Source organism: Anabrus simplex, chromosome 1 (genome assembly GCF_040414725.1).
Source record: "Anabrus simplex isolate iqAnaSimp1 chromosome 1, ASM4041472v1, whole genome shotgun sequence".
Classification (NCBI taxonomy): Eukaryota; Metazoa; Arthropoda; class Insecta; order Orthoptera; family Tettigoniidae; genus Anabrus; species Anabrus simplex.
In genome coordinates, this window is record NC_090265.1 from 956,108,015 (window position 1) to 956,124,172 (window position 16,158).

The 16,158-nt window shown below is 38.5% G+C and overlaps 1 protein-coding gene across 3 annotated transcripts in view; it reads right to left on the minus strand.

Moving 5' to 3' along the window:
* Positions 1–16,158, minus strand: part of Hat1 (histone acetyltransferase 1) — a 141,210-nt gene that overhangs the window by 90,768 nt on the left and 34,284 nt on the right. For all 3 annotated transcript variants that reach the window (XM_067148864.2, XM_067148862.2, XM_067148865.2), the window contains exon 3: positions 10,080–10,155. In XM_067148864.2, coding sequence (XP_067004965.1) covers positions 10,080–10,155 — 76 coding nt within the window. The remainder of the gene's footprint in view (positions 1–10,079; positions 10,156–16,158) is intronic.

Here is a 16,158-nt window from a genome sequence, read left to right on the forward strand (position 1 = left end):
ATGATGTTGTGTTTATTTGTAACAAGAGCTTGAAGTTAGGTATTTATTTTCAATTTAACGTAATATTTTCCTTCCTATTTTCATTTGTGTTGCCGATAATTTGTTCTTAATGTAGTTGATGCATTTAAAGTTATTTTAAAGTCATTAAACGGGAGATCCTTCCATAATTAAAATATTTTACGGAGTTATCATTTAAAGTAGCGTAGGAACACTAGGATAGTTATTTTATTTAGTATAAGATAAAATGTTGGTCAATGTATCTCGTCGAATATGCCAATATCCTCGGTCTCTTAATACTCTATTGAGGAATATTCACGTAATTTAGGCAGAAATGATGATTACATTCCACGTTAAAAAGCCACGATGATAACAGTCCACTTATTTTAACCTGTGTCCCAACTCGTCGGACTTGCACGTCCCTTGAGTGGAGCCTTCATGGATCTCCGACTGCATTGCTTCGCCGCGGCTGAACCCAACACTGAGATACCGAATTAAAATTTACAGCATGGTCACAGGGACTGCTGTCAGGGCACATATAGGTTATATAATTTTACTTGACACCCAACTGTGGGGCCAGAGTTGAATTGTTTTATTACCGAACGACTAGACTCCAGTTACTTATCGCATGGCAGTAGACTTAAAGAAAGGAAAACTCGAAAAGACATCGGTAATCAGAGAACATTGAATCTACAACATTGTTGGTGAAGAATGTTTGAAATATTTATTTAATCATATATTTTATGAATAATACTGGAAGGATTTGACCGTTAATCAGTACTACGATTTTACTTAGTTTCATTTATGACATTATGGAAGGATTTTCCGTAAAGTTTCAGCTCTTGTTAATCGGGATAATGAATCATTTAACTCGGATAGAACGATAGGTTGTTCCGTGTCACTTATTGTAGGATGTCCGTCATATTTCGGGTCAGATCCGGAGAGACCCATACGTTCATTTATTGAATCTAATTTGTGAGGTGCTAGGCAGGTATAGGTGTTGTTGAAACACTGGACAAGGACTGTAGAGTGATATTGAGAGTGATATATTCTTGTTAAGGTACGATATAGGAAATTACGATGGCGTCTCTTGCTCAAGTAAAACTGTTATTGGAGGAGCTCGCTGGAAAAATGAATAAAATGCAGGAATCGCAAGAAAGTACAGAAAAGAGAATTCAAGAGGTACGAGAATCGCAAGAGAGTACAGAAAAGAGAATTCAAGAGGTACGAGAATCACAAGAAAGTACTGAGAAAAGGATTCAAGAAGTACGAGAATTGCAAGAGAACACTGAGAAAAAGATTCAGGAGGCACAAGAAAATACCGAGAGGAAAATCCAGGAATCACAGGATACTACCGAAAAGAGAATTCGAGAATCACAGAATACTACTAGAGTAGAAATCCACGAATCCCACGAGAAAATGCAAGGAACTTTTGACAGAATCACCGATATGGTGCAAGAAAATATGAAGGTGATGCAAGAAGAGATTGTATCACTAGGATCGAAAGTCGCTGAGGTACAAGGAGAAGTATTAAATTTAAAAGAAGAAGTGAATGCGGCGATGATTGAGAATAAGAGGAATTTTCAAGAAAAATTCGAAGAATTGAAAGATGATTTTAAGTCAAGCATCCAAGAGTTGCGAGTTCAAGTCGACTATGACCTTAAAGAGCTCAAAGAAGAAGTAGATGGGATGCAGGAGAAGATAAAAGAGACTGATAATGGTTGGGATGAAAAACTCAAGAAGGTATCGGATGAAGTCATTATCACCAATGAGAATATACGGAAAGAGATAACCCAAGCAAGAGAGCAGATCAATGACAGGTTCAATTTGATAACGGAAGAAACTGAAGAGAACAAAACTTTGATGAATCAGCAAATAAAAGGATTAAAAGACGACTTAAATGCTATTCAAAAGGACGTACAGAACCTGAGGATTGAAAACGAAACAAATAGGAATTTGGTATCATCGTTGAACGACCGACAGACGATAATTGAGGATGGAAGGAAGACTGAAGTAAACAGTCAATTTGAGATACCACAGTTTTGCGTTGATATTAATGACAACGGGACAATTCATACAGGAAGTGGAACCCAGATTGTTAACATTATACGCACTTATGAGGATAGGCCTAAGAAATTCAACGGAAATATAGGATCCAGTATGACTCCTCGTGGTTTTCTCAGAGAGATGGAAGAATATTTTAGGGAGACAAAGGTATCTACAGAGCGCCAGTTAAAGACAGTGGAGAAACACTTAGAAGGTGCACCACTCATTTGGTTTAAAGCTTTTCGCTACGTTTTTGAGGATTATGCAGGCTTTAAACAAGCTTTCTTGGATAAATTCTGGGGAATCGACGTACAGCAAGGAATCAGACTCGATCTATACTCAAAGAAATATTCTTTAACAGGACCGAGTAGGTTTGCCGAATACTTTACGATGCAATTTCATCGTCTGAAGGAGCTTGATTCTCCACCTACAGAAACAGAGATGGTACGAGCAATAATCAAACAGTTCCCTGCGGATATACAGAGATTATTGACGGCGGCAAACATTCAATCAGCCGTGCAAGCAGAGTCGATACTTCGGCAAATTGACAGCACGACAACACATACTAATAGCCGCATAGTAAGACACGTCGATCCGACGGTAAATGTTGTAACACCAGCAGGAGATGAAGGTGTAGAAAGAAATCAGGGATACAACAGTCATGGTCAAGGAGATAGACCTAGGACGAATGAAGGCTACAAAAGAGTGGAACATAGGGATGAGAAGAGTGACAAGACACGCCAGAAGTGGACACCGTTTCGAAACGAAGAGCGGAGATATCCTAGGTATTACAGAAATACAAGGTGGAGTCGAAACAGAGATAAATGGCCGTACCGCAGAGATAGGTATCGAGAAAATTCAAGACAATCAGATATTCGACAGGACGAGGAGATAAACAAGGAAAGAGAAAGGTACCTTGGCGAATTAAGAAAGCAGCAGGAATGCAAGCAATGGGAACGAGCGATATTGAATCAAGATATGAACGCTGATTGCGTGGGCGCGACTAGTTTGTTGTATCAGCAAGAACAAAGGAAAGAAAGCGCTGATAAAACGTTAAATCCCGCAGCCACACCATTTGACAAGAATAATCAAGGCAATGACGGGGTGAAAAAAAAAACTTCGTTTTGGAATCAGTAACAAATAATAGAATTAATAAGTTAAATCCAAATTATAGGCAGCACGAATGGGTCATAGCAGGAATCGAATCGTGGGAATTTGAACCCGAGGAATTGTTGCACGAAGACGGTCTACCTAAAGGAATGAAATTAAAGAGAGGACTGCCCGTTATTTACGTCACAATATTGGATATTCGAGTATTGTCATTATTGGATACTGGAGCAAGTATAAGTATCATCTCCAAACTACTATTCTCAGAGTTACAAGACAAAGCACACTTGCCTGTAATTCCGATTGCCAACATGAAAATCAAGGGCATAATTCCAGACAAGGTCACGAGATGCAAGATACAAACTTATTTGCCAATAGAGATTGGGGGAAATTTGATGGAACATCCATTTGTAGTCATGGACAAAATCCAATATAACTTGATTATTGGATCAGATTTTATCAGGGAAAACAACATAGTAATTGATTTAAAGAAAGAAGAAATAAGGATCAGATGTGACGGTGAAAGAGGACAAGACATTACAGCTAGAATAGAAAACAAGGAAACGAGTGAGCTACAGAAAACCATGAACATTTCAATAAATGAAGCTGCCCATGTTGCCGAGAAGATAATGGAAAGATACGACACAGAAGATGCTGTATGTGGACAGACAATCGACAGTGGAATAGGAGGAAATCCTGAACAGCAAGGGATAATTGAGAATCTGCTGAAAAGATATAGAAATGCTTTTAAGAGCCAGCCTGGAGCAATAAAGAACTTTGAATACAAGTTATTAGTGAAAGATTGGAGGCCGTTTAAGATTAAACCGTACCCTATACCAGATAAATTCATGCCCGAGGCTAGGAAGGTAATACAGGAGATGATGGATAATGGTATAATATCTAAAGCACATACACCATTCGTTAGCCCTCTGGTAGTGGTAAGAAAAAGCAATGGATCGATTCGCGTGTGCATTGATGCGAGACAGGTCAACTCCAAATTAATTCCTGAGTATGATAAAGCCCCAGTAATAAAGGAGATAATAAGAGGATTTCGGAACAAGAGATTTTTCACGATTTTAGATTTGACTTCCTCATACTTCCACATAGTTTTGGAGAGTAAATCCAAGCTATTTACTGGTTTCATGTTTGATAATCAAACGTATATCTTTGAAAGACTCCCATTCGGCATTTCTAACTCTGCGGCTGCATTGGTACGAGCTTTAGACAGGAACTTGAAACCGGAAGTAAAAGAATTTATAACCATTTATGTTGATGACATCGTACTGGCGACAGCAACTTTCGAGGAGCATGTAGTCAAGTTGGAACAGCTGCTAAGAAATTTAGATGAGGCTGGATTCAAAATCAATCGATCCAAGTCAAAGTTCTGCCAATCTGAAATCTTGTTTGTTGGACATGTAATTGATGGAACTGGAATAAGACCAAACCCAGTTAAGATACAGGCCATATGTAACTTTCCGAAGCCCAGAAGGATTAAGCATATCCGACAATTCTTGGGAATGACGAGATTTTTCGCTAGCCACTGTCCAAGGTATACAGAGATATTAGCTCCCCTGCAAGATTTATTGAAGACCAATAATCGTTGGCGGTGGAATGAGAGTCATGATCGAGCTTTTCTTAACGCGAAGGAATTACTAGCTAACAGTATAAAACTTGGATATCCGGACTTCGATCGTGAGTTTATCATTCAATCTGATGCCTCAGCAGTTGGAGTTGGAGCTGTATTGTATCAGGAGAGTAATGGAGAAAATAATATAAACTATTTGGCCTTCGTTAGTAGAAAATTAAGAAACCATGAGCTTAATTATACGACCACTGAGCTTGAGATGTTGGCCATTGTTTACGCATTACAACAGTGGAGGAAAATAGTGTATGGGTATCCGGTAGTTATTAGGACGGACCATAAAGCACTAACGTTTGTGTTAAAAACCACATTATCCAGCGAGAGAGTATCACGATGGGCACTTTATGCGCAACAATTTAATTTAAGAATTGAGTTCTGCCCAGGTAAAAGTAATGTGTTGGCAGACAGTCTAAGCCGAAATCCAACAGAAGAGCCTCTGGAGGTCAATGTTATCGAAATAACTCAAGAGGATGAAGAATGTTTGGAAAGCCTAAAACGATTGCCAGAGCTGCAACTTGAAGATTCATCTCTGAAAGAGATTATTGAGTGTTGCCTAAGAAGGTCAGCTAATGATGGACCCGAAGATCAAATAGATGATTACGTGCTGACGAATAACATCTTGTATAAGTACATAGACAAAGATCGGAAGAAATTAAGAGTGGTGGTGCCACGCAAATTAAGATGTAAACTCATATGGTACATCCATAGAATGATTGGTCATGGTGGCCTAGATAAATTAGCAGCTACAATAGGAGAGACTTTCACATGGACTGGATTCCGGAGAACCATCGGGAGAATAGTAAAAACCTGCGATATATGCCAGAGGGTGAAATATAACTCCGTATTATTGTATCAACCACCGATAGCCGTAATACCAGACCGACCTAGGGAAGTATATGCCATGGATTTGTATGGGAGTTTACCCGTAGGTAAACGTGGAAACCGTTTTGTATTGGTAGTCCTCGATGTGATGTCAAAATTTGTATCACTTCAGCCCATTAGGAAGGCCAACTCCAAATCCATAATTAGGAGTTTAGAAAGAGTAACGATACCAAAGATGGGTAAACCAAAATGCATACTAACGGACCATGGAACACAGTTTACGTCAAACGAATTTGCGGAAGCTTTAAGGAAAATGAACATTCAACACCGATTTAGTTCAATAAGGCACCCTGAATCCAATGCAGCTGAGAGGGTCATGAAGGAAATCGCGAAGTATTGTAGGATTTTCTGCCATGAACGTCATTGGACATGGACTTCTTGTTTACCGACGATAGCCGATTGTATAAATTTTACATGGCACGAGTCTATCGGCAATATTCCAAGCGTTCTTCACATGAACGAGCAGCCAAGACGTCCCTGGAACGAGATCATTGCTAGGCCAGCCGAAGAAAGTCCTAGCGTCGAAGAGAACATAAAGCAAGCTCAGGCGTGTATGAAAAGGCAGGCCGAAAAACGTCTAAAGAAGTTAAGGCATAAGAGATTTCGAGAACCTTTGGAGGTTGGAACATATGTTCTCGTAAGAAAACCAGCCGTATCTTGTCCCACGGAAAAATTCTATTCCAAGTTTGCACATTTGTATATCGGGCCGTTCAAGGTTATTGAAGTACTGGGCAATAACGCCTATAAAATACAGAGTTTGGAGTCCAACAACATTGCTATTTTCAATGCTTCAAGTCTTAAACAGTACAGTTTCCCGATCGTTGAAGAGGAGGAAGTCAACATCATCGTGGAAGACGAAAGAAACGGAGATGCTTGGGATGTTTATTCGCTGACCGACGGATCAGATGACGAATGATAAAGTCCAGACAGAATTCGAAGACAGGATATGGAATAACAGTATCTCAAGACCAGAGTTATTTTCGTTCATTTCAGACGTGATAAAAGAAGATTTCATTGAAGAAGATAATTATGATAAGATCTGGCATGAATATGAAATTTCTCCTTTCATACGAAATTTCATCTTTTGAGTAGAGGAGGAATATAACCTTCCAATGTATGTCAGGATGAGATTGGTGGACACATTGGAAGCTTATGTCGAGAAATGATGTCAATGAAATCTTATATCCGGTTATCACACCTCCAGATGAATTAGAAGGCAGTTGATTTGTCTAATTACGTGAACGGCATCGCCGAATTGAAGATATCAGCAGATTGATAACCAGCTCTAAACCCCGTGGTATCTTGGAAATGTTGGTAGATAGTTAATATTGTGAAACATAGGGCAGGATTATATGAATAATACGCATTCTTCAAGTAAAGTTTCCGGAATGCATGAACGGCAGTATATCTGCGACAGAATGTTACTGAGGGCCATGAAATATGTAAACAATAAATTTATATGAGAGGGCCATACCTTGTACATCTAGTCTCGCACGATCCAACGATCGAGATGAAGAAAGGAAACTGTCGATTACTAACCTAAATACGAGGCGACAATTATTAAATAAGTTCCTTTACTAATACAGCTGATTTGTACGAGATCGTCTTACATTATGTGTCAAATGTTTCCAATTGTCAGAAACATATGGGAGCTAGAAGCTGAGAAGAATTCTGAAAAGCAAACCGTCTGCAATTATTATGTTGTAGTAGAATCTGTTTTGTCTCTGAAGAAGTTGACATTCTAAATCTGCACCTCAGAAAGATCGGAAGCAAGAATTCATAGGGAAAAGATTGTATTGAAAGGAGTTACTAAAGAGATATTGGCATATTATAAACATACAATATTGTAAAACAAGATATCTTGTTATTGAATGAAAAGGCAAGTGTATCGCTTGAACTGTTAAAATTGTATTAAGGTGTATAACCTTGTTCTAATTGATATCTCTAAGTTTCAGGTAACATGGAACCGTCAGCAGTTATTTATTCAGATACAATGTGTGCACGTATCAACATGAACAACTAAAATAGAGGGACCTCAAAGGATCTGATCTGAAATGTGATGGACAATACTTGATAATGTTATTGAGTGAGAGCTGAACTCGGAAGGTGACACCGTCGTGGAGCAACAACCCAGGATGAGTACTTGAATATCTTATACATATTCCGCCACGTAATTGCTTATTGTAGTTGTAGAGTAGTATTTATTTTGTTGTCAATTTTGACATGAACAATTTTAACTTGAAAGCGACCGTTATTTGTTAGACATTGCGTTGTAATACTCATGATCGTTACGTCTAGTGTGGTGAGCCAGACTACGTTGTGATAATATGCGATGGTTGTGTAAGATTTCTTTAATATTTGCTAGCAAGGTCTTACGGAATGATTTTCGACATGGATGTTATTGGTACCGTAATGGTGTTATGGTAATGAACGTTAATTTTAACCTGTAGCTCAGAATACCTCGGAGGAGCTCGGTATTTTGCGACGTGCGATTCTGTGGTCTTCAAAATGTTATGTGCTTGTGTGGAAATACAGTGTTTGATAATAAAAGTGTGATACTATTGAGGTGATATGGAATTAATGCGGCAACGTATTTAGTAATTTTACGTAATTGCCTGAATAGATTGTTCTTTAGTATTGTGAATTCGCTGTGCATGACGAGTTGTGCGATGTAATAAGGTGTTAGTTACGGTAGGATCTTTGAAAATATTTACGTGGATAGAGAGATGTGATGATTATAGACGTGTCATTAGGATTGCGAATTTTATGATGATGTTATGTGAAGGTCCTGATGATGGTATTGACGGTAGGAACTATGTTGGTCATGCGTGAATTTTGATGTTGTCGTGATGAATAATTTATTTAGGTACGAGGCCGTATTTTAGAATAATGTTGTAGGATGTTGCACTCACGAACACTAGTAGTTGGTCGTCACATTTATCCTATTTAAATACAAGATTGACCAGAGCGCACGATTTTAAAGGGATGTTTAGGATCTTCGCAAGATAATCGGTAACGTAAAGATATTGAGGTCATGTCGTAAAGGAAATATGATCTTCTATGGTAAGTAAGCCATTTCTTTGCTAGTTGGATTTTGTAGATCATTTGAGTTGACGCCTAGTGCTAATGTAGTATTCCAGGTCAACGTCGCAGTGGTATCCAGAGGCGCAGAATCAACGTAGTTAGACAAGGTTATCGTAGACGTTGCAATGTCACTTGATGTTTTTTTTTCATCTAGGTGCAGTCACCGATGAATGTACGAGAGGATCGAGTCTGTCTTTTAAATGCATGATTTTGATGGATGTTACATTATGTTATGATCCTGTGTTTTTCAAGCATTTCTATTGCATTTATGGTGATTTTATGAAGTTAGAATAACGGTATTTTTCAAGTTGTTAGATAGACAGATACTGACATATATGCGGTGATTTTTAAAGAAAATGACGGAATATTATGAGATATTTGGGTAGTAAATAGCATTCTGAAGTGAATGATTCCATAATTCCCAGTGATTTATTTTTGAAAAAAATGCGAGATTGATGACTGATCTTTCCATGTAAGCCTTCAGCAGAGGGACACTTTGTCTCTTTTGTTTCGGTTGATGATGTTGTGTTTATTTGTAACAAGAGCTTGAAGTTAGGTATTTATTTTCAATTTAACGTAATATTTTCCTTCCTATTTTCATTTGTGTTGCCGATAATTTGTTCTTAATGTAGTTGATGCATTTAAAGTTATTTTAAAGTCATTAAACGGGAGATCCTTCCATAATTAAAATATTTTACGGAGTTATCATTTAAAGTAGCGTAGGAACACTAGGATAGTTATTTTATTTAGTATAAGATAAAATGTTGGTCAATGTATCTCGTCGAATATGCCAATATCCTCGGTCTCTTAATACTCTATTGAGGAATATTCACGTAATTTAGGCAGAAATGATGATTACATTCCACGTTAAAAAGCCACGATGATAACAGTCCACTTATTTTAACCTGTGTCCCAACTCGTCGGACTTGCACGTCCCTTGAGTGGAGCCTTCATGGATCTCCGACTGCATTGCTTCGCCGCGGCTGAACCCAACACTGAGATACCGAATTAAAATTTACAGCATGGTCACAGGGACTGCTGTCAGGGCACACTATTATGCCTCTTTTTGAACTCTCAAAATGTAACAATCCCATAAGCTCCTGGTCAAGTTGAAGTTATTCTCGTCGCAAGAAAATAGCTCAGTGTAGGGCGATGTCGGCATGTAAAAATAAAAGATCTCTGGTGACACATTTGGTATTTATCCAACAGAATTAATTTAAAACCCTGCGCATCAACAGGTGGTCAATGGTCCAATCAACAGAAATATACTAAGCAATTCAGTTTCAAAGCACATCCATACAAAATCGTATTAACAACTCACCTGTCACCAAAAACTTGATGGGTCATTTCCGGTTTAAATGTACATGAATCATCTTCCAAATCCTCAGGTTTACGAACTGCAAAATCAAGAATATTTAACAATTAGGCCCTAGAATAATCAAAACTTTCCAACACAAAAGAGCAACAACATACTTAGGCCCGGTTTCACAGTATACGCTTAAGCCTTGGATCGGGCTTAAGCGGGAGCTTAAACTCTGGACGAGTTTCACAGTGGGGAGTGCAAGTGGTAAGCCGAGCTTATCTGTGACTGGCTTCAGCTGTATGAATCTGAGGTTTAAGCTAAGGATTCAGTTCAGATGATAGAGCGCTGGCCTTCTTATAGCCCAACTTGGCAGGTTTGATCCTGTCTCAGTCCTCTGGTGAAGGTGCTCAAATTCATAGTTAGTGGGGCGTAAAACCAATAACATTAAATAACTTATATTTCTGTATATATTTCGAGGCTCGTGAAATAATACAGTTTCCGTGTTCCGATATACAGCAAAAGAGACAAAAATGTCGGTCGGTCACTTGCTTTCTTGGCTTACACTGCGTGAACCATCAACGATAGACCCCAAGTGTAAGCGTACCAGTTGTAGAGCATAGAAACCTCTACAAAAAAGTCTGCGATGGTATATACCTATTTCCAACCGTTTGCCCTCTAGAAGCGATTTTATGCTATACTCAGCGGTAAAAAAATATAACTCCTTAACATTAAATAAATATTTCGATATTATCCTCGAATTCCTCATCGAAATAAATTGCTTGACCTCCTCCAGTATTTTATAAGGATTACAATAACCTTGTCAGGACATTATTTGCATGAATGGTTCAGAAGTTATGGCCATTTTAGACTGTAGTGGTAATACGTGTCAGCAGGACGGGCGAGTGACCTTTTTTAAACTTTATTTTTGTTACTATTATTGGTATCACATTTTCCGTTCATTTTTCTCAATTATCTTGGCTGATAAACGATGTATAACCTACAAGTCAATCAATCATAGGCTACGGATGTAAACAAAGATGAGAATTGAATCATTGCGCATGCGCAAGCATTACCAACTTCGGAGATGTTCAGCTTAGTAAAGCTGCACATGGTCCCCCTACTGTGAAACTCGTAGTGTTTAAGCCAAAGAGTAAGCCTTGCTTAAGCGGCATGCGTGGCTTACTAAAGCTTCGGCTTAAACCAGCACACACACACACAAAAAAAAAAAAAGGAACAAAGAAGGCACAGAGTTATTTACGTAGCTGAAGATTTTTCTTAACCCAGCTTGATCTATAATTACTATGACTCCTTTTTTCAGACACTCAAAACTGTAACAATCTCAAACTCCTGGTCAAGTTGAAGTTATTCTCATCACCAAGTTGAAAACTTATTCTAACTGATTTTAAAAATGATTATTTATGAGGTGAAACAGTTTCACGCAAATTAATCAGAACATGAAAATAATATATTTTTGCACATATTCACATAATACATACATTTAATCTTTGCTAATAGCTAATATGTCCTCCTTTCTGTTTCGTAAGTTGCTTTACACGATGTGACAGATTCTACGTCCTCTGAACACATTTTTAAGTTCATCATTATGAAACCACACTGTAACTATTCTCTGGACCACCTTCTAAGCAGACTAAAGATGGTATAGGCCAGGGGAAGAAGTGGGTGAGAGGGACTGCGCCTACGGTGTTGTCACATGGTAAAAAGGTAATCCCAAAAATAAGGTCTCCTATTTTTTTTATAAATACATAGACCTGTTTATTTCTACAGTGGTTTACATCATTTTACAGCTTGAACATTTAGCTATTTTTTTACATAATCACCATTTCAGTCTATGCATTTTTGTAGCCGCTGTGACAGTTTTTGTATACCCATGTCATACCAGCTCACCGCCATGCTGTTCAGGAAGTTGTGAACCTCATCTTTCACCTCGTCGTCGGTGCTGAATCGCTTTCCAGCCAAATGTTCTTTCAACTTTGGGAACAAGTGATAGTCACTGGGCGCCAAGTCGGGACTACAGGGTGCATGGGTGGGTGATTCTGTTCCACTGAAAGTGTTGCAGGAGAGCAACGGTTTGCTGGGAGACGTGCAGGCAAGCATTGTCATGGAGAATGTTTACGCCCTTGCTCAACACTTCTCTTCTCCGGTTCTGAATTGCAAACAATTACATTAATCTTTACGGGTGATAGGGCATGACGGTAGCGTATTTATTGTAAGAAGGGCAGTCACTCCTATCCAAAGACTTCATTGTAGGGTCAAACATAATATTCGAATCAGAATTCACTTCAGTTAAGCTGCAATTTATTCATAATATTCAAATGTTAATTTTAGATACAATGTAATTTATTCATACATATGTACCCCGAGTCATTCCATATAAATCTAATAAAAACTATTTAATATAGTACATGAAGAAATGGTTTTCAAAGATAAAAAGTGTATTGACATGGTATATTATTTTTATTAGTTTTTTATAGGTTTAGACAGGTCAATACAGGAACAAACACAAATACATATTATGGTTATGTCTATCATATCATATACTCAAAGGAATTAGTGAATGAGGTTCCAGAATAAACTTTTCATGCATTTCCCTTAACGTTCTTTGATACAGTTCCAATTAATCCTCAAAAGGTTTTTGTACCTTCAACTTTCATACATTCTCCTTGCAAATGCAAGCAACTATTTGCCGCACGCTATGCTCATACCATTTCAATCTCCAAAATATTACTTTTTCCATTGTCTGCCAGTTTGTATTATATTTCTCAATTCTGTATGTAGGAACTTACACACAGCTTTTGTTAACAATCAAATCAACCACTCCACGCCGAGTGTTGGGCAGCAGTAAATAGCCTGACTCACTATAAGGGCCAACGGCTAAGGGCGGAGGAGTCCTTATAGAAGGGAAATGGGCTCTCAGTGGAGAAAATGCCACTGAAACCCCATATCAACTGTAGAGTCTGTACTCCAGAGAAGAAGCTACAAAAGACGTCTGGCAGTAGCTCTAAAATGCCTTTGAGAGTGGCAAAACCATCATAATAAAAGCCTATATGATGACAACTGTACTGAAGCCTTGGAAAATGCTAGGACGTTCTCCACAAGCAACGTGCAATTCTTGTGATGATGTGAGAAATGGGCGACCAGCAACCAAATACATCAAGATAGCGACCATCAATGTAGTGACACTAACAGGGAAAGTGGAAGAAATTGTAGATTTTATGGTTGACAAAGATATAGCATTGCTGGGAATCAGCGAGACCAAATGGAAAGGAAAAGGTGAGAGGAAACTAAAGAAAGGATACACCTTATACTATAGTGGAGGAAGAGCCAAAATTGGTGTAGGTCTCATAATTAGAAAAGAATACCTAGAACTGGTGGAAAACATAAATGACAGGTTGATTAAGGTCAGACTGAGACTTGAAACTGGTGTTACATGTATAATTCAAGGGTATGCTCCACAAACAGGAAAAACAGATACAGACCTAGAGGAATACCTTGAATATCTGGAAGGCTATATACAGGACAAACAAAATGCGATCATAGGGGACATGAATGTCCAGGTCAGGAAATAAAAGGAGATGAAGAAATTATACAGTATTACCCCGCATTTACGTTCCCGGCTTTTACATTTTGCCGTCTTTTACAACATTTTTTGTTGGTCCCCTGAGATTTCCTATGCTCACAATGTATTAAAATTCTCAAATTTACATTTGCAACATTTTATGCTTCCTGCCGTTCGAGAAGAAAAAATTCGAGGTAAAATGGCGTCGCAACTAACCTAAAACGCTTTGAGTAAGCAAGGCGTAATGATATAGATGCTGATTCCCATAGGGAATCTGAAATATTTGTCCCGAATGAGTAAATTTATAATACCAACATAAATGGTCCGTTATTGAACATCATAAATTTTTCAGCTAACTTATTCCTGGTTGCCAGCGCTTCGCCCCCGTGTGCTAGGTTGGGCTCGTCAGTTGCCTACGTAGTGGCCTCCATGGTATCCACTAGCCATGCGTCTGGGTAGGTGTGCTATATACCCATTAATCTTTCAAGAAGAAGAAATCCGACGAGTTGAATTAACAAAACTGCAAAGGAGAAGGAGATATCAGATGTTTGCTCTATTGCTAAGTACAGTATAAGCCACAAGAAGGAGATGTTATCAAGTGATTCAGTGTTCGTCTTGCCCGAGTTCGTTATTCCATGGTTATTGTTTTACATTTGCATTTGTTGTTGGAGTTGTTAAAGTTATTGTCACTGATTTGTCACATTTACTGTATTTTATTTTTTTTTTTGTTACATTTTTTGTTCTTGTTATGCGAGTCGAGCGGTCAGAGTGAATTGCCGCGATCTTCCTTTCCCGTCATGTGTATTTGTTAATCCTTCTTTGTTATCGCTTTGTTTTCCTGCTAATATTGGAAAAAAGAGAAGGAAAGAAAAACTTTCATTATGGATGAGAAAGTTTGAATATTAGAAAAGGTTGATTCATACCGCAGAACAAGTGTTTCATTTGCATGCGAATTGCAGCTTCCTGTATCCACGCTGAATACAATTTTGAAAAACAGAGGAAGCATTACATCAAGTGCTTCACAATGCAGACCAAACTCCAAGAAAAGGAAGTATGCATCATACTGCAAAGAGATGAGTTCAACCTATTCAATACTAATTAAGTGTTGTATAGATGTTATTCACAACATTTATTCAACATGGGACCGGTTTTGACATTTAAATGTCATTATCAGCCATAAAACAAATCACAAACAAATGAGCAAGGACACATTAATTAAAACTGGTGTAGTGAAATTGAAATATGTACATTAACTCTCTTGGTGCCAGGTGGTAGTACGAGCATCCGCCCTTTAAATTGCCAGAGCCGATCTGGTCGGCCGTTAACAATCCAGTCGGAAGTTGCCAGAGCCGATTACATCGGCCGGCTTAAAATTCCGTGATATACATAATTTTGAGGCAACCTATAGTGACGTGCATACTTTTGTTACAACCTGTAGTAAAGGGGATACACGTTATTGTGTGCCTGGCCTTGCTTTGGCAGTTCTAAGAGGGTGTTATACCTTTCACAAGAGTCGTTTCGTGTGTTTACAAATAACGCTAACCGGTCAGTAAGAGATTGCTCCTTGCAGTGAGTGGATTTGTGACAGGAAAATGGCATGTTGTTCACGTGATAATTTTTCAGTAGGTATTGATGACAATAAATTAATTCAGTATTTAGAACAGTGCGAAGTTAACGCGGATGATTTATCGGATAGCGATAGGGAATTTAATTCAGAGGGTAGCGACGAAATTATACCGGACACGTCCGCAGAATCACCGCAGCTAAAGAAGAGACGTTTAATTGTGTCTAACAGCACTAAAGCTACTCTGAATATGGTGGTAGATGAAACTAGTGATAACGAATATGATGATGGTGTCTCAGGAGAACATATTGTGGAAATTTGTCCCACTGAACCCGACAACAATCCTCAACCTCCTGTCTCCTTCAAGGAAGTTCTTGGACCTAAACATGCCCTACCGTCTGATTCTCCGCCCATATCACACTTCAATTTACTTTTCTCTTACTCTTTGCTAAACCTTATAGTCACATATAGTCCTCTATCATTACCCAAATGCCGGTCTCCGTGGGCCAAGTGTAGCGTGCCTGCCTCTCACCCGGACGTCATGGGTTCGATTCCCGCCCAGGTCAAGAATTTTCGCGTGGTCCTGAGGATTGGTTCGAGGTTCACTCAATCTAAGTGACCCTAAGTGATTGCAATTGAGGAGATATCTGAGGGTGAGAGGGCGACTCCGGTCTGGAAAACCAAGAATAATTACTGACCATGATTCACCTCGTAAACTGCAGGTACCGAACTGAGCAGCGGTCGCTTAGTAGGTCAAAGCAAATCACGGCTTTAGTGCCATACATTTCTTAATTTCGTAAATTCTGTTGTATTGTAAAATTATTTTTCTAATATATACAACGGAAAACGAAAAACTATTTTTTCTGAAAACGAAAAACTATAATATCAACTACTACTTTTTACTTATTTAATAATTCAGAATTATTTTAATACTGTGTTGTCCGCACGTAGAAAAT